The 27758-nt window shown below is 39.3% G+C and overlaps 1 protein-coding gene, 1 non-coding gene and 1 pseudogene across 2 annotated transcripts; all 3 read left to right on the forward strand.

The window, feature by feature from the left end:
• The first annotated feature begins 1028 nt into the window (after window positions 1–1028).
• LOC148576200 (small nucleolar RNA R71) lies at window positions 1029–1132 on the forward strand. Its single transcript, XR_015904250.1, has one exon. It is a non-coding gene; the product is annotated as a small nucleolar RNA R71 (small nucleolar RNA).
• Window positions 1133–10539: 9407 nt separating this feature from the next.
• Window positions 10540–17058, forward strand: LOC107628525 (MND1-interacting protein 1). Its single transcript, XM_016331172.3, has 2 exons — window positions 10540–12495; window positions 16234–17058. The coding sequence occupies exons 1-2, from the start codon at window positions 10771–10773 to the stop codon at window positions 16756–16758; spliced, it is 2250 nt and encodes a 749-aa protein (XP_016186658.1). The 5' UTR covers window positions 10540–10770; the 3' UTR covers window positions 16759–17058.
• Window positions 17059–20552: 3494 nt separating this feature from the next.
• Window positions 20553–21444, forward strand: LOC148576201 (uncharacterized; annotated as a pseudogene).
• Window positions 21445–27758: the final 6314 nt, after the last annotated feature.

Consider the following 27758-nt stretch of genomic DNA (forward strand, 5'->3'; position numbering starts at 1 on the left):
CATTACCAAATAATTTGGCATTTAACTTCATGATTGCACCAAGGTACTTACCAACTTGCTCGTCTTCATTCTCTTCAGAAGAAGAATACTCATCAAAGCTCATGAAGGGCAGAAGGAGGTTTAATGGAATCTCTATGGTCTCTAGATGAGCCTCAGATTCCTTTGGTTCCTCAAAGGGATACTCCTTATTGGTCAGAGAACGTCCCATGAGGTCTTCCTCATTGGGATTCACGTCCCCCTCCTCCCTTGTAGGTTCGGCCATGATGGTTAAATCAATGGCCTTGCACTCTCTCTTTGGATTTTCTTCTGTATTGCTTGGGAGAGTACTAGGAGGAGTTTCAGTGACCCTTTTACTCAGCTGGCCCACTTGTGCCTCCAAATTTCTAATGGAGGACCTAGTTTCATTCATGAAACTTAGAGTGGCCTTAGATAGATCAGAGACTATATTTGCTAAGCTAGATGGATTCTGCTCAGAATTCTCTGTTTGTTGATGAGTGGATGATGGAAAAGGTTTGCTATTGCTAAACCTGTTTCTTCCACCATTATTAAAGTCTTGTTGAGGCTTTTGTTGATCCTTCCATGAGAAATTTGGATGATTTCTCTATGAGGAATTATAGGTGTCTCCATAGGGTTCACCCATGTAATTTACCTCTGCTATTGTAGGGTTCTCAGGATCATAAGCTTCTTCTACAGAAGATGCCTCTTGAGTACTGTTGGATGCAACTTGCATTCCATTCAGACTCTGAAAAATCATATTGACTTACTGAGTCAATATTTTGTTCTGAGCCAATATGGCATTCAGAGTATCAATTTCAAGAACTCCCTTCCTCTGAGGCGTCCCATTACTCACAGGATTCCTTTCAGAAGTATACATGAACTGGTTATTAGCAACCATGTCAATGAGTTCCTGAGCTTCTGCAGGAGTTTTCTTTAGGTGAATGGATCCACCTGCAGAATGGTCCAATGACATCTTTGATAACTCAGACAGACCATCATAGAATATATCCAAGATAGTCCATTCTGAAAGCATGTCAGAATGACACTTTTTGGTCAGTTGCTTATATCTCTCCCAAGCTTCATAGAGGGATTCGCCATCCTTCTGTCTGAAGGTTTGAACATCCACTCTAAGCTTACTAAGCTTTTGAGGAGGAAATAACTTGGCTAAGAAAGCCGTGACCAGCTTATCCCAAGAGTTCAGGCTATCTTTAGGTTGAGAGTCCAACCATATTCTAGCTCTGTCTCTTATAGCAAACAGGAAAAGCATAAGCCTGTAGACTTCGGAGTCAACCCCATCGGTCTTAACAGTATCACAGATTTGCAAGAATTCAGTTAAGAACTGAAAAGGATCTTCAGATGAAAGTCCATGAAAATTGCAGTTCTGTTGCATCAAAGAAACTAATTGAGGCTTTAGCTCAAAATTGTTTGCTCCAATGGCAGGGATTGAGATGCTTCTTCCATGTAAATTGGAATTTGGTGCAGTAAAGTCACCAAGCATCTTCCTTGCATTGTTATTATTTTCGGCCATGTCTCCTTCTTTTTCGAAAATTTCTGTCAGATTTTCTCCAGAGTTGTGCTTTAGCTTCCTCTTCAGAGTCCTTTCAGGTTCAGGATCAGCCTCAACAAGAATGTTCTTATCCTTATTCCTGCTCATATGAAAAAGAAGAAAACAGAAAAGAAAATATGGAATCCTCTATGTCACAGTATAGAGATTCCTTATGTAAGTATAGAAAGAGAAGAAATAGAAGAAGGAAAAGATAAGAATCCAAACACATGGGAGAGGAATGGGTTCGAATTCTTGAGTGAAAGAGGAGTGTTAGTAGATGAATAAATAATTAGAAGGAGATGAGGGAGAAGAATTTTCGAAAATCATTGAAAAGAAAAGAAAAATATTTTTGTTTTTAAATTAAATTTAAAGTTAGAATTCAAAAATACAAAAAAGAAAAATTAAATTAAATTAAAGTAAAAATTAAAACAATTAGTTAATAAAAAAAGAATTTTAAAAAAGAGGGAAGGGATTTTCGAAAATTAGAAAGAGAGAGTTAGTTAGGTAGTTTTGAAAAAGATATGAATCAAACAAAAAGATAAGATTAATTGAAAAAGATTTGAAAATCAATTTTGAAAAGATAAGAGGTTAGAAAAGATTTTGAAATTGATTTTGAAAAAGATGTGATTGAAACTTATTTTGAAAAAGATTTGAAAAATAAATTTAAAAAGATTTGATTTTGAAATTAAAGTTGATTACTTGACTAACAAGAAACAAAAAGATAGGATATTAAAATTTAAAGATTGAACCTTTCTTACTAGGCAAGTAACAAACTTAAAATTTTTGAATCAATCACATTAATTGTTAGCATTAATTTTGAAAATATGAAATAAAAATAAGAAAAAAATTTTTGAAAATCAATTTGAAATTTTCGAAAATATGAAAGAAAAAATGAAAAAGATTTGATTTTTGAAAAATATTTGAAAAAGATAGGATTTTTAAATTGAAAATTTGATTTGACTCATAAGAAACAACTAAATTTTAAAAAGTTTTGAAAAAGTCAACTCAAATTTTCGAAAATTTATGAGTGAATAAGGGAAATATATTTTTTTGATTTTTGAATTTTTAATGAAGAAAGAGAAAAACAACCAAAAGACTTAAAACATGAAAATTTTGGATCAAAACAAATGATGCATGCAAGAACACTATGAATGTCAAGATGAATACCAAGAACACTTTGAATGTCAAAATGAACACCAAGAACTTATTTTTGAAAAATTTTTAAGAAAAGAAAAACATGCAAGACACCAAACTTAGAAATTTTCAATAGTTATACACTAATAATTCAAGAATGCATATGAAAAACAAGAAAAGACACTAAATAAGAAATTTTAAATATCAAACAAGAAGACTTACTAAGAACAACTTGAAGATCATAAAGAACACCATGCATGAATTTTCGAAAAATGCAAGAGAGTTTGAAAAATATGCAATTGATACCAAACTTACAATTTGACACTAGACTCAAATAAGAGACACAAAATTATTTTTGGTTTTATGATTTTATTAAATTTTTTTTTTCGAAAATTATTTTGAAAAGGAAAATAAGGATTTCAAAATTTTTAATAGAAATTCCAGGAATCTTGCAATGTTAGTCTAAAGCTCCAGTCCAGGAATTAGACATGGCTTACTAGCCAGCCAAGCTTCCAGTGAAAGCTCCGGTCCAAAACACTAGACATGGCCAATGGCCAGCCAAGCTTTAGCATACAAATCAGGCATACAACAGCTGATACTTCATCCAACTTCATTCTATGCTGATAAGTGGAAGCCCTAGTCCAAATGAATTAGACATGGCTTTACAGCCAGCCAGGCTTCAACATGCTTCATGAAACTCTAGAATTCATTCTTAAAAATTCTGAAGAACATAGAATAATTTATTTCTTTGAAAAATATTTTATATATTTTTTATTTTTTTCGAAAATATAAATAATAAAAACAAAAAGCTTAAAATTAAAATAAAATTACCTAATCTGAGCAACAAGATGAACTGTCAGTTGTCCAAACTCGAACAATCCCCGGCAACGGCGCCAAAAACATGGTGCACGAAATTGCGATCATCAACAATGGCGCCAAAACTTGGTGCTCTCAAACGTGAATCACACTTTGTCACAACTTCGCATAACTAACCAGCAAGTGCACTGGGTCGTCCAAGTAATAAACCTTACGTGAGTAAGGGTCGATCCCACAGAGATTGTCGGTTTGAAGCAAGCTATGGTCACCTTGTAAATCTCAGTCAAGCGGATTCAAATGGTTTTAGAGATTTGATAATTAAAAGATAAATGAGACGTAAAATAAAGATAGAGATACTTATGTAATTCATTGGTGAGAATTTTAGATAAGCGTATAGAGATGCTTTTGTTCCTCTTGAACCTCTGCTTTCCTACTGTCATCATCCAATCCTTCATACTCCTTTCTATGGAAAGTTGTATGTTAGGCATCACCGTTGTCAATGGCTACATCCCATCCTCTCTATGAAAATGGTCCAATGCGCTGTCACTGCATGGCTAATCATCTGTCGGTTCTCGATCATACTGGAATAGGATTTACTATCCTTTTGCGTCTGTCACTACGCCCAACACTCGCGAGTTTGAAGCTCGTCACAACTATCCCTTCCCAGATCCTACTCGGAATACCACAGACAAGGTATAAACTTTTCGGACCTCAGGAATGGTCGTCCATGGGTTCTAACTTATACCACGAAGACTCTAATATCTCAGACTCGATCCCCTGGATTAGATACCTAAGAGATACTCATTCTATCTCATCTTCATGTAGAACGGAAGTGGTTGTCAGGCACACGTTCATAGGTGAGAATGGTGATGAGCGTCACATAATCATCACATTCATCATGTTCTTGGGTGCGAATGAATATCTTAAAATAGGAATAAGCTTGAATTGAATAGAAAAATAATAGTACTTTGCATTAATTCATGAGGAACAGCAGAGCTCCACACCTTAATCTATGGTGTGTAAAAACTCTACCGTTGAAAATACATAAGAACAAGGTCTAGGCATGGCTGAGAGGCCAGCCTCCATGATCTCAGAACTACACGTCCAAAGATCCCTAAAAGATGTAAATACAATAGTAAAAAGTCCTATTTATGCTAAACTAGTTACTAGGGTTACAGAGATAAGTAAATGATGCATAAATCCACTTCCGAGGCCCACTTGGTGTGTGCTTGGGCTGAGCATTGAAGCTTTCACGTGGAAAGGTCTTTCTTGGAGTTAAATGCCAGTTTACAACCTGTTTCTGGCTTTTAACTCCACTTTGCAACCTGTTTCTGGTGTTTGACTCCAGAATAGGGCAGGGAGCTGGCGTTGAACACCAGTTTGAGTCGTCTAAACTCGGCCAAAGTATGGACTATTATATATTACTGGAAAGCCCTGGATGTCTACTTTCCAACGCAATTAAGAGAGTGCCATTTGGAGTTCTGTAACTCCAGAAAATCTACTTTGAGTACAGAGAGGTCAGAATCCAACAACATCTGCAGTCCTTCTTCAACCTCTGAATCTGATTTTTTCTCAAGTCCCTCAATTTTAGCCAGAAAATACCTGAAATCATAAAAAAAATACACAAACTCATAGTAAAGTCCAGAAATGTGAATTTTATTTAAAAACTAATAAAAATATACTAAAAATTAACTAAATTATACTAAAAACTATGTAAAAACAATGCCAAAAAGCGTATAAATTATCTGCTCATCAGTGCATAAACAAACTAAATTTAAAAAATTCATAAGTCTCATAAACTTACCTTCTTGTTCATTTTGGGTTATTATCCTCATAACTTTGCTATCAGTATATGGTGCAAGTTGTGATCTACCACTTAGTTGAGGCATTGGATGCTTATTTATTGCTCTTATTCCCTTTTTTTTCAAGTTTTGCAGTGTTATCCTGTACATTTTCTCCTTTATCTTGGGTTGTATTGTTATTTTTTGCATTGGGTTCCTCATTAAAGGGTGCATGTTGCATCTGGAGTTGGTTTAACATGGACTTCATTAGCATCCCCGTATTCAAGTTGCTCCTCATTTTGGCCTTTCCTCAAAATTGGATCATGTACCTCCTCGTTTTACTCTTCAAATTGAATAGGGGGTTTATTCTTATTTTTTTTATTTTTGGAGGGTTAGACTACATCTTCAACATTAATTTCTACAACTTTTACATTAATCTCATGTGTATCCTTTGAAACTTTCACCTGTTTAACAACCTCAAAGTTTGCAATAACAGGGTGCTCAAAAGAAAAATGAATCTTATTTTCATTCTTCAATGTAGAATCACACATCTTAAACACATTTGCTTTTTTTATAAACACTCTTAACGCATTAATCAACTCCAGCCCTAGCTCCAACCAATAAATCTTATTATAGCCAGTATACCCCCAATCCAAAAATAACTCGTCAATGAAGAATATATTGCAAATAACAATGCTCACCTTCTCAATATTACTCACAAAATCTGCATTATACTAAGCCCATTTTACTGATTTTTATCTAATCTACTCATGTGATGATAAACAAAAGTGGTATGCATTGTCATCTACAAAATAAACAAATAAAATAAGAAGAGAGAATGTTTAATTCGTTAGTTGTGTTATGGTGTCGAGTGAATTCGTTGTCTGAGACATTATTTACTAGAAGGCTAATTTTGTCTTTCTCATTCAATTAGAAAAGTTATAAAATTAGGGTTCAAATTTGAGAGTGGATTGAGAATCTAACAATTTTAATTATGTAATGGATGCTATATTAGCATTTTTATTTGACACTTCAGCTATCCATTAATTGAGAAGGTTTTTTCTTTTTTACAGTTTGACCTTTTTAAAGCATTTCAAAATGTATGAAATATTTTTGTTAGCATTTTCATAATTTTGGGGTAGATTTGATATTGTGAATACGGGTGTTCATGAATTAGATGATATCCACAAACTCGCAGTATTTATCTGTATCCAATCCGTAATTTGTGGATACAATTGGATCTAAAAGTTAATTGGATCGGATCAGACATTCGAGTTGGACTGGATCGCGGATATCTCATATATATATATCAACGGATTTGATTCACATGTCCATGGATCCGTAATTAATAAATAAATAATATACATACTATATTTATATTTTATTTCAATTAATAATTATTATTCACATATATTGTATTATTTTACTTTTGTTATTTAAACAAGTTGGTTTATTAAAGTTTTAAAAATAAATATGTTTAAAAGAGTGAAAAAAGGAATTTTATTGACTTTTTTTTATAGATGCAACCATGAGAAATCGACGAGTCACTACTTGCTAAGCTACAACCACTCTCGACATGTGTAGAATTTAAGGGCAATAAGTCCTGAAACAACACATGATGGCGAGACAAGCAGAAATTTCAAAAGTTGTGGCGGAAGAGTATCCAAGAAGCAAATAGGGACCAAAGAAGTGAAGAAATAATTAGACTTACATCTTTCACACTTTGAAAAATCTAGATAGCCAGAAATTAAAAAATATTTGAAGCGAAAGAGAAAATCCCACCAGAAGTCATGGAGGAGGCAAGAAAATTAGTTGGAGAATTCACAGCCACTAGACGAAGACACCAGAACCTTTACCTTTTCTCTCTCTTCTATTATGATATTTCTTTTCTTTGAGTAATCTCGACATTTTTAATTTGTTGTCCACAAATGACTCACTATGTATTCCTTTTTCATTCATAGAATAAAGTACTACCTTTGCCAAAAGAAAGCCTTTTTAATATATTTTTTATTTTGCAGGTACATTTGATATCCGATATCTGATCTGCATCCGCAAATACGGATCGGATCAGATTCGAGCATAAAAATTGTGGGTATTAGATCTGATATAATTCAATGTGTTTAGTGGGAATCTGATCAGGATTTTAGTCATATATAATCCGATCCGCGAACACTCCTAATTTTGAAGGAAAAAACCTTGATCAGTAACATTTCTATTATTCAAAATAAAGTAAAAGTCATTTTCGGTCCCTAACCATTTATCTGATAGACATTGCACCCCTAACAATTATAAAAACACAAATTAGTCTCCACCCACATTTGTATTTGTTCAATCTCGTCCCTGCAACCGATTGGCAGTAGGTCACATGCTGACGTGTTAGGTAACGTGCCTACGTGGCTTTGTCACCTTCGTAATAGACAACTATCTAGCGTGATCTCTCCACCACTTCTTCCGCTCCCTCTCTGCCGCCTTCTCCTCCCTCTCCTTCCGAAACTCTCTCTCCCTCCACCTAAATCTCCACCACCATAAAAGCATCCGTCTCCAACAAAGCGAATGCAAGAAGTGGTCGGAGCAGGAGGACCAACCCTTCTATCCAAGTACTCTGAACTACTCGGCTCCAGCACCCTAGCTAAGCTCAAGACTCGTGAGAAGAAGTTCAAACCCATCGCTGACCATGTCAACTCCCACCACCACGATTGCAATCCCTTCCCTTTCTCGTGATCATGGCATGACGTGTTCATAAAGGTCTAGAACATGTGCCACTTGTACCTCGGCGTCAAGCAAAAGATCCAAGCTCTCTCGGCTCACTCGTTCAACTGGTCTGGTGGTCTCAATCATTGGAAAAGTTTTCTTTATTATAAGAAAGTTTTGAGGGATATTCCTTCGTCTTCCTTGATTGTGAGAAACAGTTTTAATTATGTGGTTTCGTTATAAAGCCTTGGATTTTTTAATTCTGATGATGATATTATTGATGACGATGATTATTATGATGAGGTGTATAAGTGCGGTGGTGATAATTTTGATAATGATTCCAGGGGAGAGGTGAGGCTAATTGGGGGTGTTGGGTTAGAGTTTTGGAGCTGAGGGAGGCGATGGCGAAGGGGCAGGAGAGAAGGAGGGAGAGGAAGAGGGAGAAGGCAGTGGGAGAAGTGGAGGAGGAATTACGCTGGATGGTTGAGGGACTTGGGGGAGATTTGTCCATATTAGGAAGGAGACAAAGTCACGTGAACACGTTACCTGACACATCAACATGCGACCTGCTGCCAACTGGTTGCAGGGACTGGATTGAACAAATATGAAGGTGGGTGGGAACCAATTTGTATTTTATAATTGTTAGGGGCACAATGTGCATTGAGTAAATAGTTAGGAACCAAAAAGTGCTTTTACTTTTCAAAATATAGAGTAAAGTACCATTTCTACCCATGAAAGTTCAGAACGCTGACAAATCTACTCACGAATAAACAAAACTACCATTTCTACCAATGAAAGATGGACTTTTGCTAACAAAACTACCCAAACCCTAAAAAATTATTTAAAATTTTTAAAATACCCTCTAATATAACCTAACTCTAACTTCTCTTTTTATTCCACACCACTACTCTCCCAATCCCAAACCCTACCACCACCCAAATCCTTTCTCACCACCACTCTCATCCCAACTACCACCATCACCACCACTACCATAACCGTCTCTTTCTCTAATATCACGACAAAGGAAGAAATAGAGTGACAACAGTGATGGCTTGGCAGTAGCGATTCCAGCAGTAACGGCAACAAGATCTGTGCATCATCATCGTCTTTGCCTAAAGATTTGTGTTCGTCACCGTTGTCACTACATCAACGAGGGTCGTGAATGTTCTCTGCCTTTCCTTCACAAACACGCATGAGGTCCTCATGGTGGTGGCATTCTTGATTCCCTTGAGCTCCGCTTCGATGACCCAATCCTTAGTCTTTGTGTTGTCTTTATAAGAATGTCGTGGACTCTGATTGGGACCATCTCTGACAACAGCCTCTGCGCCAGCGTTTCGACTTTGAACGCTGCTCTCGGAGTTTTGAGGCAGGGACTGAGGGGTTCGAAGATTCAGCAATATGCCGTCGTCGTGGTCTTTTTTAATTTTTGTTGCTGCATTCTCTAATTCTACATCGACATAATCTGACTTATTATTGAATTGTAGATCTATGATGGTTGAATTTGAATGCTCCACTTCTACTGTTAGGATTTGAATTTGTGTTTGCAGTTCTGTTGGTTATGTTGCTGAATTGGTAATAATATGGTTCTGTTGAGGCATTATTGTTTGAATTTGAATGTGAAATTTTAAATTTAAATGCTCCTCCTCTTTAAAATAAAATTTTTAATAGCAATGAGTAACTTCTTTTTTTAGTTATTTTCTAACTCTCTTTTTGTTTCGTTTCGTTCTTCTTCCATTGTTTGATGGTAGTGGTAAAGAGAAAGATTTAGAGAAAATGATGACGACAGTAATGATAGTGGTTGAAGATAAGAATGGTGTTATGGTGATAAAAAAGAATTTAGGTACGAATGGTGGTATAGAGACGGTAAAGTAAAAATAGAAGTTAAAATTTTGGAGATATTAAATAATTTTTTAAAATTTAGTTAATTTTATTAGTAAAAATCCATGGTTTATGATTGAAATGATAGTTTTATTTGTTCGTGAATAAATTTAGTTTTGAGTAAAGTACCGTTTTTGTCCCCAACGTTTGGGGTAAATCTTATTTGTGTCCCTCACGTTTAAATTGTCCTATTTGTATTCCTAACGTTTGTAAAAGTGATTCAATGTTATCCTGTCGTCAATTACATATCATGAGTGCTTTAGTTTGAATTTTAAAAATCTCTTATTGAAGTTAGAATACAAATTTGTGGCATAGAATCGATGATCTACTCCGAAGAATAGCTCATCAAATATTTAAATTAATTCCTACAACATTTACTTAATTTACTTTTCTAGGGATATAATTGAATCTAAACCCAAATAGTGGGTATAATATTAAAATCGAATACATCCAAGTGAGACATAATTGAGAATGAATACATTCAAGTGAGAATAATTGAAAAATATAATCTGATTTGTTAGTATAATTGATAGTAGAATAACACTGAATCACTTTTATAAACGTTAAGGATACAAATAGGATGATTTAAACGTTAAGAACACAAATATGACTTACCCAAATATTTGGGACAAAAACATACTTGTTTTTAACATTTATGGTAGAAACTTCAAAATATATAAATAAAAAAATTCTTCAATTACATGTTTATTGTTGTGATGTGTTCTCCGTTGCTCTCTTCGCTCTTTTCTCTTCAAGCTGCTTCAATCCTGAATTCCTCATCTACGTGAATCTCTGTGTGTTTCTCTCTTCATCAAGTTTCAATTTTGATCACAATACCCCCTTGACTCCCTCTCCAATCCCTTTATTCAAAACAGAAAAGAATTAAAAAAAAAAAAAAAAGAGAAACAGAAGAACAAAAAGAAAGAAATGGGTTGCACTGTGAGGGAAAAGCACATCAGAGCGAATCGGAGGCCCCGATCATCATCGAAACCCGATTCTGATTCGTGCGACAGAGACCCGATTTCCAAATCTATAGCTGAGTCTGGCCTCAAGCCCTTCAGGTACCATCACCATGTGCCTCCCAACAACAACAACAACGAACCTTCTTCTACCCAGAACACGAACCCTAACTCCGATGAAACGGGTTGGGGTTACTGCACGGAGGAACAGTTGGAGGAGATCCTCTTGAAGAACCTCGAATTCATTTACAACGAAGCGGTTTCCAAGCTCGTCGCTTTGGGTTACGATGAGGACGTTGCGGTCAAAGCTATTTTGAAAAACGGCCATTGCTACGGCGGAATGGATGTTCTCACCAACATACTACATAATTCGTTAGCCTACTTGAATAATAATAATAACAATAATAATAATAATAGTGCTGGAAATGGTGGGAATTTGGACGAGAGTGAGGCTGCTTTCTCTGATTTGAGGCACTTGGAGGAGTATTCTCTTGCTGGTATGGTGTGTTTGTTGCAACAGGTGAGGCCTCATTTGAGCAAAGGTGATGCAATGTGGTGTTTGCTAATGAGTGATCTTCATGTTGGTAGGGCCAGCACTATGGAGATTCCGGTCCCGGGAAGTGGGTACCCGAGTACTGCCACTGTGGCTGCCACGGTTGAAGGTGGTGGTAATTCGGTGGTAGTTGGTGATGGTGGTGGCAATTCGGCGGTTGGTGGTGGTGGTGTTATGGCTCCTGCATTGTGTAGGTTTCATGGTGGTTGGGGATTTGGGAATGGGGCAGGCTCAGGGTTTCAGGCGAATGGGTTGTTCTCTTATGGTGCTGCTGAGATGAATTTGCATCTGCAAAGGGATATTGAGTTCCCTAAGAGGTTTAATCTTTCGCCTTCCATGAAATCATTGTTGAAGAGGAATGTGGCTGCGTTTGCTGCTGGTTTTAGGGCGAATTCGAAGCAATTGCAGACTCAGGCTCAGGTGAAGGCCTTTTCTGGTAGTGCTTCTGTGTCGAAGTTGGATTCTCCGGCTGTGAATGGGGCTGAAGCACTGGTTGAGCAGCCTGGACAGGTGGGAGAATCTCAGAATGTTGATAGCCAAGATGCTGTGAATTCAGTGCTGAGTAAGTTTCGTGATCTTAATCTTGATGAGAATTTGGAGCTTGTGGCAGAGGATCAGAAGGATGAGGTGATAGTCACTTTGTTTCATCAGATCAAGGATCTTGAGAAACAGGTCAAGGAGCGAAAAGATTGGGCTCATCAGAAGGCAATGCAAGCTGCGAGAAAGCTAAGCAGTGATCTTACTGAGCTCAAGATGTTGAGGATGGAAAGAGAGGAGACTCAGAGATTGAAGAAAGGGAAACAGGCACTCGAGGACACCACCATGAAGAGGCTCTCAGAGATGGAAAATGCTTTGAGAAAGGCTAGTGGTCAAGTGGACCGTGCGAATGCAGCCGTGAGGAGACTAGAGACAGAGAATGCAGAAATTAAAGCAGAGATGGAGGCTTCCAAGTTAAGTGCATCAGAGTCCGTGACAGCTTGCTTAGAGGTTGCAAAAAGGGAGAAAAAATGCTTAAAGAAGCTTCTTGCTTGGGAGAAACAGAAAGCTAAGCTGCAGCAGGAGATTGCTGATGAAAAAGCAAAGATATCGGAGACACAAGAAGTCTTGGCTCAGATTAGACAGCGCCAAAAAGACGCGGAGGTTTGCTCGGACTCTCTCCCCCTCATTTATTTATATTTTATACATTAATAATGTTACTTGCTGAAATAAGGATTTGCGATTTTTTCCTATGTTTGCTTGGTGAATTACTGTACTGTGATAATTGATTAGATTTGAATCTCTCACTTCAGAATTATAGTTAAATGTTTCAACCATGAGGCATAGCTCAACTCTGAAAGTGAGCTCCGTGGTTGGGCTTAACTGTAATAGAGAGGCTTGATGCCCATTGCAAATGCTTTGTGGTTAGGGCCAAGCACAAGTCTGAAAGTGCTAATCCAACATTAGATTGGTGTGACGCACAACTTGCTATTGCCATATTGACATTGAATCAAGACAAAGACTGGTTAGTTTTAATTAAAAACTGAATGCATTAACTTCCCTTGAAGTTTGGCGTCATAGTTGATAATGCGATCTTTTTCTTGGGGAAAAAAAACAATCAAAATATTAAGTATCCCTTCCCTATATCCTGCTCTTTCATTATTTCAAATAACAGATTGCATTGCTTATATGTATTGGTTTACATGTTCGACATAGAAGTTAAATACCAACTATGGCATAGTCAAAAGCTAAAATCTCAAAAGAAACACCAAAGATGAAATGAACTATTGGTTGTCTTGAAATAGAGATAATGAGTAGTTCCCTTTGTAAATGGAAATAAAGGATGTAAGAAGAGCGGCTTATAATTTAAGACAAAGAAGGATGGAAGAAGAGAGGTTTATAACACTCGATCAGGCGGGGAAAAAGAGGAACGAATCAGAGAGAAGACAGAGGGAGCAGACTTAAGCAGCGGTGGTGATCTGCGGCGATGATCTGCAGCTGCGATCTGCAGTGGCGACGGCTTCATTTCTTCCTTGAGCTGACTGCACTTCCAGCAGCAGAGAGAACGACAGAGAGGGAAGAAGGAGATGGAGGAAGAAGAGTTGGAGTCGGATGGTGGTGCCTGGCATGCCGCCGATGGCTCTTCTGGCAGCACCCCAGCAGTGCAGCAGAGAGGGATTCCGAGAAAGATAGAAGAGATTTTTGGGTTGGTGCCGGAGGAAGAGACTGTTTCTGAGTGAAAGTTCCTGAGAAAGATGATATCTTGCTTTTAGAGTTTTCTAAATTACCGAAATGACCCTCAAATTCAAAAAAACTTGCAACAAAACCTGCCATTCATGTTGTAGATCGCCATGGTGTTGCTGCGATTGCGGCCACCATGGTGTTGCTGCAATTACAGTTGCCATGGTGTTGCTGCAATTGTGGTTGCCATTGCGGGCAGGGTGATTCTGACACCGCAACAGCCTTTACACTGATTGGAAATCCCTAATTTTGTGCATACAGAGGCTTCATCTTCCTCAACCGTGAGTGCTGCAACAAACCCTAAAAATTTGCCTGTGTGATGGCAGTGAATCTAACTCTCCCTCAATAAGTGGATGCATCGTACAGCTGGATTTTAGTCAGCGTAAAACACGGATTTTTGAGTGAGGGTAGAAGTGTAAAACAAACATTTAATTCCTCAATTATGTGAAGGGAGAGCTGCAGAAAACCCTAAAACTTTGCCCCTATGTGTGATGGGTCACGGGAATCCAGTTCTCCCTCAATAGGTGGATACGTCATACAGCTAGATTTACATCAGCGGAAAACAGGGAGTTTCGAATTTCGAGTGAGGCAGAAGTGTAACACAAAGATCTTTTGAAAAGGAAGAAGCCGGGGTTTCTATGCAATGGCAATAAGCCACTATTTACACTGTATGATCTGTGGCAGCAGGAGCTCTTTGAAGCAATAAAGCAGTGGTTTGCCACTACCATCTATGAGTATGCCTGCTTGATAGGATTGTGGAGATGGTATTCAATAGTCTGGGATTGGTGCTATAGATTTTTCTTTAAATATGTTCCATGTACAATGAATAATTGTAAATCAGATTTAATTTAATCTTGACCAAGAAACTGCCTGATAATTTAGGAAAGAAGATAATGCGGCATAATATATACTTATTCGATTCCTTTTAGGCGGTTTTATTGGAAATTCATTTTTTTTTAAAAAGGAAATAGAAATCAATACTCATGAGTCATGATCTATGTGGCCAGCGTTGTCTATTGGGAAAAGTTGAGGGTTTTCTATTTCATTAGCTCACTTCATATGTCTGAGGTATTCTAGCTCTTATAAATGTATTTGTTTTTAGCTAACTTGAAGAAACCATTAACATATCTCTTTGCCCATCTATTTTCTATTTTATATTCTTGTTTGGTATCAGGCTATTTATTTCGTGACATGTTACAGATATTCATGATATTTAACCAATCCAACTCAATGGCATCACCTCTCAGTTGTATCGTGAGATTTATCTCTGCAGTTTGAATCTACCCATTTGTTAGGACTTAGGAGTGTGTTAGGATGGACATGGGATTTCTGTTTGGCATTTATAAGGCTTTGGCCTTTCAGATCACAGTAAATAGCTTCTATGATGTGGTTCTCCCAAGGTTCGTATCAATTTGTATTAGTGTCTTCAACCATATGTTAGTTGCAGGAATGGTGCTGGCTGTAACAATAAAATTGTAGTGATCATTTGATACTAGTAAGAAAGGGAGTTAGCACAAAGCCAGCCCACATAGCCAAGGGGGCTGCAGAGCATCCTGGAATGTTAGGATCCTATTTAAATATATGGGACTCAAGATCCACATCAGAAGTTTGAGATTCTTGTGTGGCATATATATGGCCTTCAGCTGGCTCTCCTACCTTGCAATGGTTGGTTCTGCGAATGTAGCTCCGTTTGTCATTGTTCTCTGTTATGCTAATAAACTTAAACATCAAATTCTGTCCCTTAAGGCTGCATTTGGGTCTGAGAACAGAATAAGATAGCACATTGAAAATAAGACACAAAGGACAGACACAAAAATTAGTATTTTTGTATTTTGTTTTGTGATATAAGAAACAACAAATTATAAAAGTCTAATTTACTTTCATGTTTATCTATACAGAAAATTTAGAAAGAAAAATATAATGATATAAATCTAATTATGAAAAATTGATAGGAATAATGAAAGGAAAAATGAAAAAATAAGTCTTTCTTACTAGTGTTTCTGTGTTCTTTTTGTCAAGAAAGACACAAAATATACTAATTCAATGTCTTAGGACACAATGTTTGTATCCATGTCTCATTTGCCAAACATAATTTTGTGTATGTGTCCTTGTTTTAGTGTTTCATACCTGTAAACAAATGCAACCTAAGTTGAAATCTCTTGTATTGTACTGACGTACTAGGTTTGGAACTCATGGAATTGAATTAATTTCAATTAATCGAATGAACTACAGTAATTCTGTTTATTTCTAGCCTTGATCATTTTTGTTACCTTAAGATCTGGTCCCAATCCAGTTATCAGGTAAGAGATCCTGCCTACTTTTCGTTATTGAGTTGCCACTTGAAAAGTAAATTTTCTCAGTTCTTGAGGATCCTAAATTGTACAACTATGGAGTGTTATAATCTTGGGGGATTATCATCTTATTATTGCTCATTATTAAATCTTGGTTTTTCATCAAGTCCTCTCAATTTAGCTGTTGAATTTTTTATTTTTATTTTGTTTTTCTAGCTCCATAGAACGTATTTGTGCTGGTTTCGTTGTCCTTCCTGCTGAATTCCATGCTATGAAAACTTTAGTTTCTGCAAAAATACTTGTCAAATAAATTGTTTAGTATTTCTGATACATAGTTAAACCAGTGAGTTTCTATAATGACTTATGACAGGTTAAGTGGAAAGAAGAGGTGAAGGCTAAAGAGGAAGCTTCAGCACTAATCGAAGAGGAGCGCCACTCTAAGGAAGCAGCTGAATCTAATAATAAGAGGAAACTCGAGGCTCTACGTCTGAAGATTGAGATAGATTTCCAGCGCCACAAGGACGATCTACTGCGACTTGAGCAAGAGCTCTCACGGCTTAAAGCGTCTGCACAGTCTGCCGAGCTGCATCATCAGTCAAATGCTGCTTCACCTGTTGGTGGCAACTCTGAGGGCGCAATGCCCCAGAGAGATACAATTGCCAAGCTACTTCAAGAACTAAATAATCTAGAGGATTATTCGGAGAAGGAAGTCAATGGCAACAGAGAATGCATTATATGCATGAAAGATGAAGTTTCCATTGTTTTCTTGCCGTGTGCACACCAAGTTATGTGTGCCGGTTGCGGTGATGAGTATGGAAGAAAGGGAAAAGCTGCTTGTCCTTGCTGCAGGGTTCCGATCCAACAACGAATTCGGGTGTTTGGTGCAAGCTCATAGGTTATTTTACAGTTTTTTTGTTCAATGGGTAATGACCAGGTATAAGCTTTGAATTTTTACAATTATTACTTTGGAATTAATATTTGGGACTACTTATCTCCTATGATCTCACATTGCATACAGTGAGAACTTAGCATGTTGAGGAATTATTATATATTAATTATATAATAATTATTATTGTGTAAATAAAAGGCAAAGTCTTGGGCTCTTGGCATTACACTGTATCTTGGAACGTCTGTAATTTTGTTGGTTCCTGCCTTGGCTTGAAAATATAAGGAATAAGAGTTTTGGTTTGCAAAACAGTCTAAAGATTAAACTTATTAAGAATCTCTTATTTCTATTCACTTGTCTAAACAGTGATAAAAATGTCTGTGCGAGTTAAATTCTCTCACACTGAATACAATCTATTGTTTTTATAATTGGATATGCATTTTGTTTGGTTATATTTGTATGGCATTCCTCTTATCCGATTAGCTAAATTTTATTCCTTTATGAATGAAAATCAATATTGGGATAATTCTAACTTCTAAGTTTAATTTGACTTTAAACGTATATTGTTGCGTGGGATGTACTTTAGAACTTAGGAAAACATGAGTGATGGATTTTGGTGAAAGGTTGAGAATTTTGTGGATGGTTGGATGAGTTTCATAGATGAAACTGACTGGTTGAGAATATTTGTAAGGCTGTATTTGATTTTGAGGATAGAATAAGATATGATATTAAGAATAGAATATAAAAAATTGAGATACAAAAATTAATATTTTTGTATTTTGTTCAATGATAAATTAAATATAACATAAAAATAGATAATAAAAATTTCAATTTATCTTCATTTTTTCTTCAAACAAAATTTAGGATGGTAAAATCTATAATTAAAAAAATTGATAGTAACAATAAAAAGAAAAAAGAAAAAAATAAATTGTATCTTCGCCGAGCATTTTTGTGGTATAATAATTCCGTGTCTCAGTTTTTGTTTATGTCTCATGCAAAACATAATTTTTTATGTCCATGCAAAACATAATTTTATGTCACTGTATTCATATCTCAGTGTTTTGTGATTATAAACAAATGCAGTCTAAGAAATTTTGTTGTTTAAGCTAGTAAGGGAATAAAGCAGGTGTTAGATAATTGAAATGAATTCATATCTGAAGGTATTTATAAGGTGGTTGATGAGCCAGCCTGCTTGGGAGTTAAATTACGGAACTCTCGTGAGTAGTTGATCTCTTGTTGATTGTGGGATGGTTATTAGCAACTAATAAGGCATTGGATGCAAAATGGAAAATAAAAAGAAAGAAAATGGAAGGAAAGAAAATGAGAGGAAAGAAAATAGATAGAAAAGTTAAATTTTTTTTGAATAAATTACTATTTGTACCCATAAAAGATACAGATGCTGACAAATGTATCCATATAAGAATAAAACGACAATTATAATCACGGAAGATGGCTTTCGTGTGCCAAGAGTACCCGGATGTTGGTTACACAATTGGTCCGTTAGGGTATTCTTGGCACACGAAAGCTATCTTCTGTGGGTACAATTATCGTTTTATTCTTATATGGATACATTTGTCAGCGTTTGTATCTTTCATGGATACAAATGGTAATTTATTCTTTTTTTTTGTTGTTTGGATGAAGAGAAAATAAATGGAAAAAAAATAGAAGGAAATTGTTCTTTTGTTTGAATGAAAAGAAAAATAAGAAAAAAGAAAACTATACCAAAATAAAATTACATTAATACCCTTACCTATATTATATATAAATTATAATTTATTAATGTATTCAAGTTATTTTTTTAATAGAAAAAAGTCATTCAAATTGTATTTTAAGATTTTAATATATTATTTTTATTAATTGTTACGATGGGTAACCGGAGATTAGTGGGCTGGACGGCGTTGGTTGGCCCAAACGTATGGAGGAGGAGGCTCGCAAGTGGATCTGCAACTCGGTGCCCTCCGTCCGACTCGTGAGTATGAATGAATGGGGGGTGGTACCTGCAAAGACATTCCGATGCCTAAGTCAGCAAGAGTGTTAGCAGGTCTAGAGAGTATTGGGACTTAGAGATACCTGAGAAGTGTCAGTGTATTTATAGTGGTGAACCAATAACCACCGTTGGAGTAGTGCCATTTTTTTAGGGTGTTAACCGTCCCTTTATCTTAGGGAAGTTAAGATATGGCTTGGGGAAGTGGTTAGAGAGATTCTAGGGGCAGTTATTCATTCAAATGAGTGCTTATCTACCAGCTAACCCTCGTTCCCGACTTCTTTAGAGCAAGTCGTGACAAGTACCGACTTCCTGAGACGAAGATTGGTACTGGGTGAGGCCCAACCCTTTGGATTAGGCCTTTCGCTTGGTTCTGGGCCTTTATTATTGGGCCAGGGTATGAACAGTGCCCCTACTCGAGCCCAATTTCTCTTTAAGATTTGGGTTCGAGTACTCTACTCGGGGTTGTAGCCGACTTGTTGGAGGACCGACGTGATGGTCTGAAGCCGACGTGATGGTCTGAAGCCGACGTGACTTTTCGTGACCTTTTGGTTCTGACAGTTACGTCTAATCAAGCGTCGTATCCGTTAGGGATGTGCGTAGGGATTAATGGCCTTGGTAACGGTGCGTCTTTAATGACTGCCCCGTTTTTTACCATTGTGCCCCTAACGTACTTATAAATACTTTCCCTCTCTTTCATTGTTTCGTTTCTGCGATTTTTTAAATTTTCCCTTCATTCGTTCGTGTTGCATTCTCATATCTTCGAAGGCTTTCGTTTCCTCCAACCCTCATTTCCAGATAAAGGTTAGTTCTTTTTGGAACATGCTTTTCTATTTGCATGCCTTTATTTTGTAGATAGGTTGGTTTGTAGATTTTAGTTCCGTATTCCCTCCCTTTAGAGACCGTGTTTTTTATTTTTCTTTTCTTTTTTTCCCTTGTAGGTTTTTGTTACCTTTTTAAGAAAAAGAAATGGCTTCTGTAGATGTCCTTTCTCAGTGGGTTGATGTCACGGTCCTAGGGGAGGAACCCTCGGTCGATACTGATTTTATCACCCACCTTCGTACTCACCACATAATTTGTACTTCTGAGGAGGACGAGCCGAAGTATGAGTTGGTAGTCCCGGGTCCTGAAGAACGGGTTTGCTTTGGGAGGGCCAATGAGGCGGCCCCTCATTTTTTCTTTATGTATGAGTGTATGATCACCCGTTTGGGTGTTTTTCTTCCTTTTTCCAACTTTGAGATGTCTGTTTTGCATCACTGTCGAGTTGTCCCTACCCAGCTTCACCCCAACTCTTGGGGTTTTTTAAAAATTTATCAATTTATTAGCCAAGCTTTGGAGTTCCCGACTTCTTTGAAGATTTTTTTCTATCTCTTTCATATGACCAAACCCTTCAGTGGGCTGAACAATAAGCAACAGTGGGTGTCTTTCCGAGCCATACAGGGTCGGAGAGTTTTTACCCTTTTTGACGAATCCTTCCATGACTTTAAAAATTATTTTTTCAAAGTTCAAGCTGTAGAGGGTCACCACCCCTTTTTCCTGGATGATAATTCTTCTCCCCGCTTTCCTTTGTACTGGCTGGAGGCCTCCCCCTGCGAGAAATATGGTCTGGATGACCTGGATGAGGTAGAGGCAGCCGTTGTGGGGTTCCTCCGAGAAGTATGGGGGAGGGCCCCGTACTTGGACACTAAAAAGTTTCTCCAGGGGTCCCCGACCTTTGTCTAGGCACAGCTAGGTAGCTTTTATTTGTTTGTTAGATTACCGACTTGTTTGATTGACCTTCCCGACTTGTCTTAATCTATTATCTATTGTTTTTTCAGAGATGGCGAAGGCAAACGCTCAGGAGTCTTACCAGAGAGTCCAGGAGGCGAAAGCAAGGTCTCGCGCCAGGACTGGTGGCGCCAGGGCGGTTATCTCTCCTCCTCCTCCTCCTCGAAACGTTGGGACTCCTTCCCAACCCATTGTGATTTCTTCCTCTGCTTCCTCTTAGCCGCCCCCTCTGCCCGACCTTCTCCTGAGCCAGAGAAGAGGAAGCATAAGACCTTAGAGTCTGGCTCTTCTGGTGAGGTTAAGGCGGATGCTCTTGCATTCGTCCGAAAGAACATCTATCCCCATGCTCGTATAAGCATGGATGATGCTTCTGTTCGGCACTACCTTACCACTCTGGTTGAGGAGAGTCTCAAGGCGGCGGGGGTTTGCAGCAAACTCTTAGATATTTTTGAGAAGACTCCTCTCAGCTCTTTGGGGGTGACCTCGAGGGTCGAGGAGCTGGAAAGGAGGCTTCTTATGTATCAAGAGCAGGAGAGGGAGTTGAAGGAGAAAGTCGCCAAGTTGAAGGAGGAGAGAGATAGCCTCCGGGAGAAGGAGAGGAAGTTGCAAGCCCAATGCAACATGGAGGTGGGCTTGAGGAAGACAGCACAGGACAGCTACCAAAGTTTATTTGACGATCTTGTGTCTGTAAAAAATGATCTGCTGAATTCTCAGAAGGCCTATACCGAGTTGGAGGACTCTATTGCTGATGGGGCTGAGGAGGCTTGGAGGATCTTTAAGGAGCAGGTCGGAGTCATTGCTCCTGACTTGGACCTTTCTCCTTTAGATCCTGATAAAGTTGTCGTTGATGGTGCCATTGTGGATCCCCCTGTCCCCGTAATTATTTCCGAGTCAGAATTGAAGACTTGGGGGCAGAGGATCATAGAGTCCCCTCCTCGCCCTAAGGACGCTCCGAGTTCTTCTACTGTTCCTCCGACTTCCTCTTCATCTCCTATGGATGCCTCTCTTCCTGGTCCTGGCGGCGTTCTTCCTGACTCTGGTGGTGGTGATCCGTCTACTCTTCTTCCTAAAAAGTAATTTATTGGCTATTTTGGGGACCCGGCCTGTGGGTCCCCCCTTCTTTAAACTTCTTTATTTGTGTTGGTGGTGATGTTCTGAACAATTTGTTTTTGGCCTTATAAGGCCGTAAACAAAACATTTAAAATACCCTTTTTTAATAAGGGTTTAAATTAACAAAAAATAAATACCCTTTTTGGATAAGGGTCTAAGTTACCTTATGCGTTCATGCTTTTCTGATTGCGATTTTTTCGAATTCTCCTTGATCTTTTCTGGAAAACCTTTTCTTTGGCTTGTCTGTCTTTCTGGACCCTTTAGTTTCAAGGATCTTTAGGACAGCCTTTTAATTTTTCTATCTCTTTCGTTATTCCTAGTACTCAATTTTGTTTTATTGAGTTTTCATGACTTAGGTTATTTTTGCGATTCGTTTTCTATTTCTACTCGGTCTTTTCATTTCGACTTATGAGTCGGAATGTTTCCGAGTTTCTTACGATCACCTTTTATAACCTCTTTACACCGACTTGTACCTCGTCGTTTTATCCTGACGACTATCTAGGTCGGTTCATGGGATTTTCACGTTTTGTCGAGCTTAAGTCGGCGCGTTTCGTAGAAAGAGAAAACAACAAAGGAATTTAAGAGATATTTGTAAAAAAGATCTTTATTAATTGGGGAGGTACTTTATTGCTGCTAAGGATTTTTGACAGTCTATTTCCCTTAGCCCCTACTATGATGCCTCATTAAAAACCCTTCTCCAGAAAAAATCCTTTGGTTTTGGGATTGGAAAAAGAGTACATCAGGGAGTAGAGTTCGCTTTTAGCTATAGTACCTTTTCATATTACAAGCATGCCACGACCTTGGTAACTCGGCGCCGTCCAGGTCGGTCACTTTATAATAGCCTTTTCCTAAGACCTCATTGATTTTGTATGGTCCCTTCCAATTTGCAGCAAGTTTTCCTTCCCCTGATTTGTTGACTCCAATGTCGTTTCTGATCAAGACCAAGTCGTTCGGGGCGAATGCTCTTCGAATGACTTTTTTGTTGTACCTTGTAGTCATTCTTTGTTTCAGCGCTGCTTCTCTTATCTGGGCTTTCTCTCGTACTTCGGGGAGCAAGTCGAGCTCCTCTTTGTGCCCCTGTACGTTTCCGACCTCGTCGTGGAGAATTACTCTTGGGCTTTGTTCGTTGACTTCTATTGGTATCATGGCTTCTACGCCATAGACTAGTCGGAAGGGCATTTCTCCAGTGGCGGACTGGGGGGTTGTCCTGTAAGCCCATAGTACTTGTGGGAGCTCTTCGGCCTAGGCTCCTTTAGCATCTTGTAATCTTTTCTTCAGCCCTGCCAGTATGACTTTGTTGGCGGCCTCGGCTTGCCCATTGGCTTGCGGGTGCTCCACCGAGGTGAACTGGTGTTTGATTTTCATACTGGCTACTAGGCTTCTAAAGGTAGAGTCGGTGAACTGGGTTCCGTTATCTGTAGTAATGGAATAGGGTATCCCATATCTTGTGATGATATTTTTGTAGAGGAACCTCCGACTTCTTTGTGCGGTGATGATGGCCAGTGGTTCCGCTTCTATCCATTTTGTGAAGTAATCTATTCCCACGATCAGATATTTGACTTGTCTTGGCGCCTGGGGAAAAGGACCTAACAAATCCATTCCCCATTTTGCAAAGGGCCATGGAGAAGTGATGCTGATGAGCTCCTCCGGGGGAGCCACGTGGAAATTTGCATGCATCTGGCATGGTTGGCACTTTTTCACAAATTCGGTCGCATCTTTCTGCAAGGTCGGCCAGTAGAATCCAGCTCGGATCACTTTCCTAGCCAATGACCTTGCTCCGAGATGATTTCCGCAGATCCCACTATGGACTTCCTCTAACACCTCGGTGGTTTTTGAGGTCGGTACGCACTTTAACAATGGTGTTGATATCTCCCTCCTGTAGAGAATTTTTTCACCAATGTGTAGTGCTGTGCTTCCCTTCGGATTTTCTTGGCCTCTTTCTCCTCCTTTGGGAGGATGTCAAATTTCATATATTCGACCAAGGGGTTCATCCATCCGAGGCTTAATCCGACTACTTCAAGGACCTCTTGTTTGTCTTCTACTTTTACCACGGAGGGTTCCTGGAGAGTTTCTTGGTTCAGGCTTCTGTTATTCCCTCCTGGCTTGGTACTTTCTAACTTGGATAGGGCGTCTGCTCTGCTATTTAGATCCCGAGTTATGTGTTTGACCTCGGTTTCTGCAAAGCGCCCAAGGTGTTCCAGAGTTTTTTCCAAGTACTTCTTCATATTTGGGTCCTTTGCCTGATACTCTCCACTTATCTGGGAGGTCACCACTTGCGAGTCGCTGTATATCATCACCTTTGTAGCACCAACTTCTTCTGCCAGCTTCAATCCAGCAATCAAGGCTTCATACTCTGCTTGATTATTTGAATCTGGGAATTCAAATTTGAGGGAAACTTCTATCTGGGTTCCTCTTTCATCCACCAATATTATGCCTGCACCGCTTCCTGTTTTGTTTGAGGATCCATCTACATAGAGTTTCCATGTAGTTGGTTTTTCCTCTTGGTCTCCTGCGTATTCTGCAATGAAGTCGGTGAGGCACTAGGCTTTAATCGCCGTCCGAGTTTCATACTTCAAGTCGAACTCGGAGAGCTCTATTGCCCATTGAACCATTCTCCCCGCAACATCCGTCTTTTGGAGGATTTGCTTCATGGGTTGGTTCGTGCGCACTCTTATTGTGTGAGCTTGAAAGTAAGGCCGTAGCCTTCGTGAGGCTATTATTAAGGAGTAGGCAAACTTCTCTAGTTTGTGGTACCTTAGCTCAGGGCCTTGTAGAACTTTACTGATGAAATATACTGGGTACTGACCGACCTCGTCTTCTCTTATTAGGGCCGATGAGACGGCCTTGTCTGCTACAGATAAGTATAGGACGAGGTCTTCTCCAGCTATAGGTCGGGTCAGAATAGGAGGTTGGCTCAAGAATCTTTTGAACTCCTGGAACGCTTCTTCACATTCAGGAGTCCATTCGAGCTGACATCCCTTTCTCAATAAGGAGAACAGTGGAAGGGATTTTAGTGCTGATCCTGCAAAAAATCTGGAGAGGGCTGCAAGTCGGCCATTCAGTTGTTGGACCTCTCTTAAACAAGTCGGGCTTTTCATCTCCAGGATAGCTTTACACTTATCGGGATTTGCTTCGATCCCTCTTTGTGTCAGCATAAACCCTAGAAATTTTCCTGCCTCTACCGCGAAGGCACACTTTGCGGGATTTAGTCTCATCCCGTGTAACCTTATAGTGTCGAAGACTCGTGATAGATCTGATAAGAGGTCAACTTCTTTTTCGGTTTTCACCAACATGTCGTCGACGTATACTTCCATTAGGCTTCCAAGGTGAGAGTCGAACACCTTATTCATCAACCTCTGATATGTGGCCCCTGCATTTTTCAGTCCAAATGGCATGACCACATAGCAGAAATTAGCTCTGGGTGTGATGAATGATGTTTTCTCCTGGTCTGGCTCGTACATCGGGATTTGGTTATACCCCGAGTAGGCGTCCATGAACGACAAGTATTGATACCCCGAGCTGGAGTCTACTAGGGTGTCAATACTTGGCAGTGGATAAGGGTCCTTGGGACAGGCCTTATTTAAGTCGGTATAGTCGACACACATTCTCCATTTGCCATTTTGTTTTTTGACTAGCACTACATTGGCTAGCCATGTTGGGTATTTGACTTCTCTGATGAAGCCGGCTTCTAGGAGTGCCTGTACTTGCTCTTCTACTACCAGGGCTCGTTCTGGGCCGAGCTTGCGTCTTCTTTGTTGTACGGGTTGGGACCCCGGGTAGACCGAAAGCTTGTGGGACATGAGTTCGGGGTCTATCCCAGGCATGTCGGAGGCCTTCCAGGCGAAGAGATCGGAGTTATCTCTTAGGAGCTTAGTCAACCCTTGTTTTAGGGTTTCTCCTAGGTTGGCTCCTATGTGAGTATTTTTCCCTTCCTCTTCGCCTACCTGTATCTCCTCGATTTTTCCTCCTGGCTGTGGACGCAGCTCCTCTCTGGCCCTCGCTCCCCCGAGCTCTATTGTATGAACTTCTCGACCTTTTCTTCTCAGGTTTAAGCTTTCATTGTAGCATTTCCTTGCCAATTTCTGGTCTCCCCTTACCGTTGCTATCCCCGCTGAGGTCGGGAATTTCATACAAAGGTGGGGTGTGGATACCACCGCTCCGAGTCGATTAAGGGTAGCTCTGCCGATTAAAGCATTATATGCTGACCCTACATCGATGACTATGAAGTCTATACTCAGAGTTTTTGATTTTTCCCCTTTTCCAAAAGTGGTATGGAGGGGCAAAAATCCCAGTGGCTTTATTGGCGTGTCACCTAATCCGTACAAGGTGTCGGGGTAGGCTCTTAACTCTTTTTCATCCAACCCTAGTTTGTCGAAAGCGGGCTTGAAAAGAATGTCCGCTGAGCTTCCTTGGTCTACTAGGGTTCTATGGAGATGGGCATTTGCTAGGATCATAGTTATTACCACTGGATCATCGTGTCTAGGGATTATTTCTTGCCCATCTTCTTTTGTGAATGAAATGGTAGGAAGGTCGGATGACTCTCCTCTGACCTAGTAGACTCTCTTGAGATGCCTTTTGCGAGAGGATTTGGTGAGTCCCCCTCTCGCAAACCCCCCTGAGATCATATGGATATGTCTCTCCGGAGTCTGTGGTGGTGGGTCTCTTCTATCCATATCATCTCGCTTTCTCTTCCCATGACTGTCCGACCTTTCTATGAGATATCTGTCAAGCCGACCTTCTCTAGCCAGCTTTTCTATCACATTTTTAAGGTCGTAGCAGTCGTTTGTGGAGTGGCCATATATTTTATGGTACTCACAGTAGTCACTGCGGCTCCCCCCCCTTTTTATTTTTAATGGGTCTGGGGGGTGGTAACCTTTCAGTGTTACAAATCTCTCTGTATACATCCATTATAGAAACTTTCAGAGGAGTATAAGAGTGATATTTTCTTGGTCTATCGAGACCGAGTTCTTCCTTTTTCTTGGTTTCCCTCTCCCTCTCTTTTGCTGAGGGAAGGTGCTCGGGTCGCCAACTCAGGTCTCTTAACTTGGCATTTTCCTCCATGTTGATGTACTTTTAAGCTCTTTCTTGTACATCACTTAAGGAGATGGGGTGTGATGAGCGGATAATTTATACGCTTTTTGACATTGTTTTTAGTATGTTTTTAGTAGGATCTAGTTACTTTTAGGGATGTTTTCATTAGTTTTTATGTTAAATTCACATTTCTGGACTTTCCTATGAGTTTGTGTGTTTTTCTGTGATTTCAGGTATTTTCTGGCTGAAATTGAGGGACTTGAGCAGAAATCAGATTCAGAGGTTGAAGAAGGACTGCTGATGCTGTTGGATTCTGACCTCCCTGCACTCAAAGTGGATTTTCTGGAGCTCCAGAACTCGAAATGGTGCGCTTCTAATTGCGTTGGAAAGTAGACATCCAGGGCTTTCCAGCAATATATAATAGTCTATACTTTGGCCAAGAATATATGACGTAAAATGGCGTTCAACGCCAGCTCTCTGCCCAAATCTGGCGTCCAGCGCCAGAAAAGGAGCCAAAACCAGAGTTGAACGCCCAAACTGGCACAAAAGCTGGCGTTCAACTCCAAGAAGGACCTCTACACGTGCAACACTCAAGCTCAGCCCAAGCACACACCAAGTGGGCCCCGGAAGTGGATTTATGCATCAATTACTTACTCATGTAAACCCTAGTAGCTAGTTTATTATAAATAGGACCTTTTACTAGTCTTTTTGACCATCCTGGATTGTATTCTAATCCTGTGATCACGTTTTCGGGGGCTGGCCTCTCGTCCATGCCTGGACCTTTCACTTATGTATTTTCACGGTAGAGTTTCTACACTCCATAGATTAAGGTGTGGAGCTCTGCTGTTCCTCAAAGATTAATGCAAAGTACTACTGTTTTCTATTCAATTCATCTTGTTTCGCTTCTAAGATACCCATTCGTACTTCAATCTGAATGTGATGAACGTGACAATCATCATCATTCCCTATGAACGCGTGCCTGACAACCACTTCCGTTCTACCTTCGACTGAATGGGTATCTCTTAGATCTCCTAACCAGAATCTTCGTGGCGTAAGCTAGAATGATGGCGGCATTCAAGAGAATCCGGAAAGTCTAAACCTTGTCTGTGGTATTCCG

The sequence above is a fragment of the Arachis ipaensis genome, chromosome B1 (genome assembly GCF_059453495.1).
Source record: "Arachis ipaensis isolate K30076 ecotype BB chromosome B1, ASM5945349v1, whole genome shotgun sequence".
Taxonomy (NCBI): Eukaryota; Viridiplantae; Streptophyta; class Magnoliopsida; order Fabales; family Fabaceae; genus Arachis; species Arachis ipaensis.

Excerpts from the sequence above, each read along its gene's own strand:
- LOC107628525 (XM_016331172.3), top strand. The coding sequence starts at position 10,771 with ATGGGTTGCACTGTGAGGGAAAAGCACATCAGAGCGAATCGGAGGCCC. Across the intron at positions 12,496-16,233 it reads AGCGCCAAAAAGACGCGGAG|GTTAAGTGGAAAGAAGAGGT; the intron begins GTTTGCTCGGAC and ends GACTTATGACAG.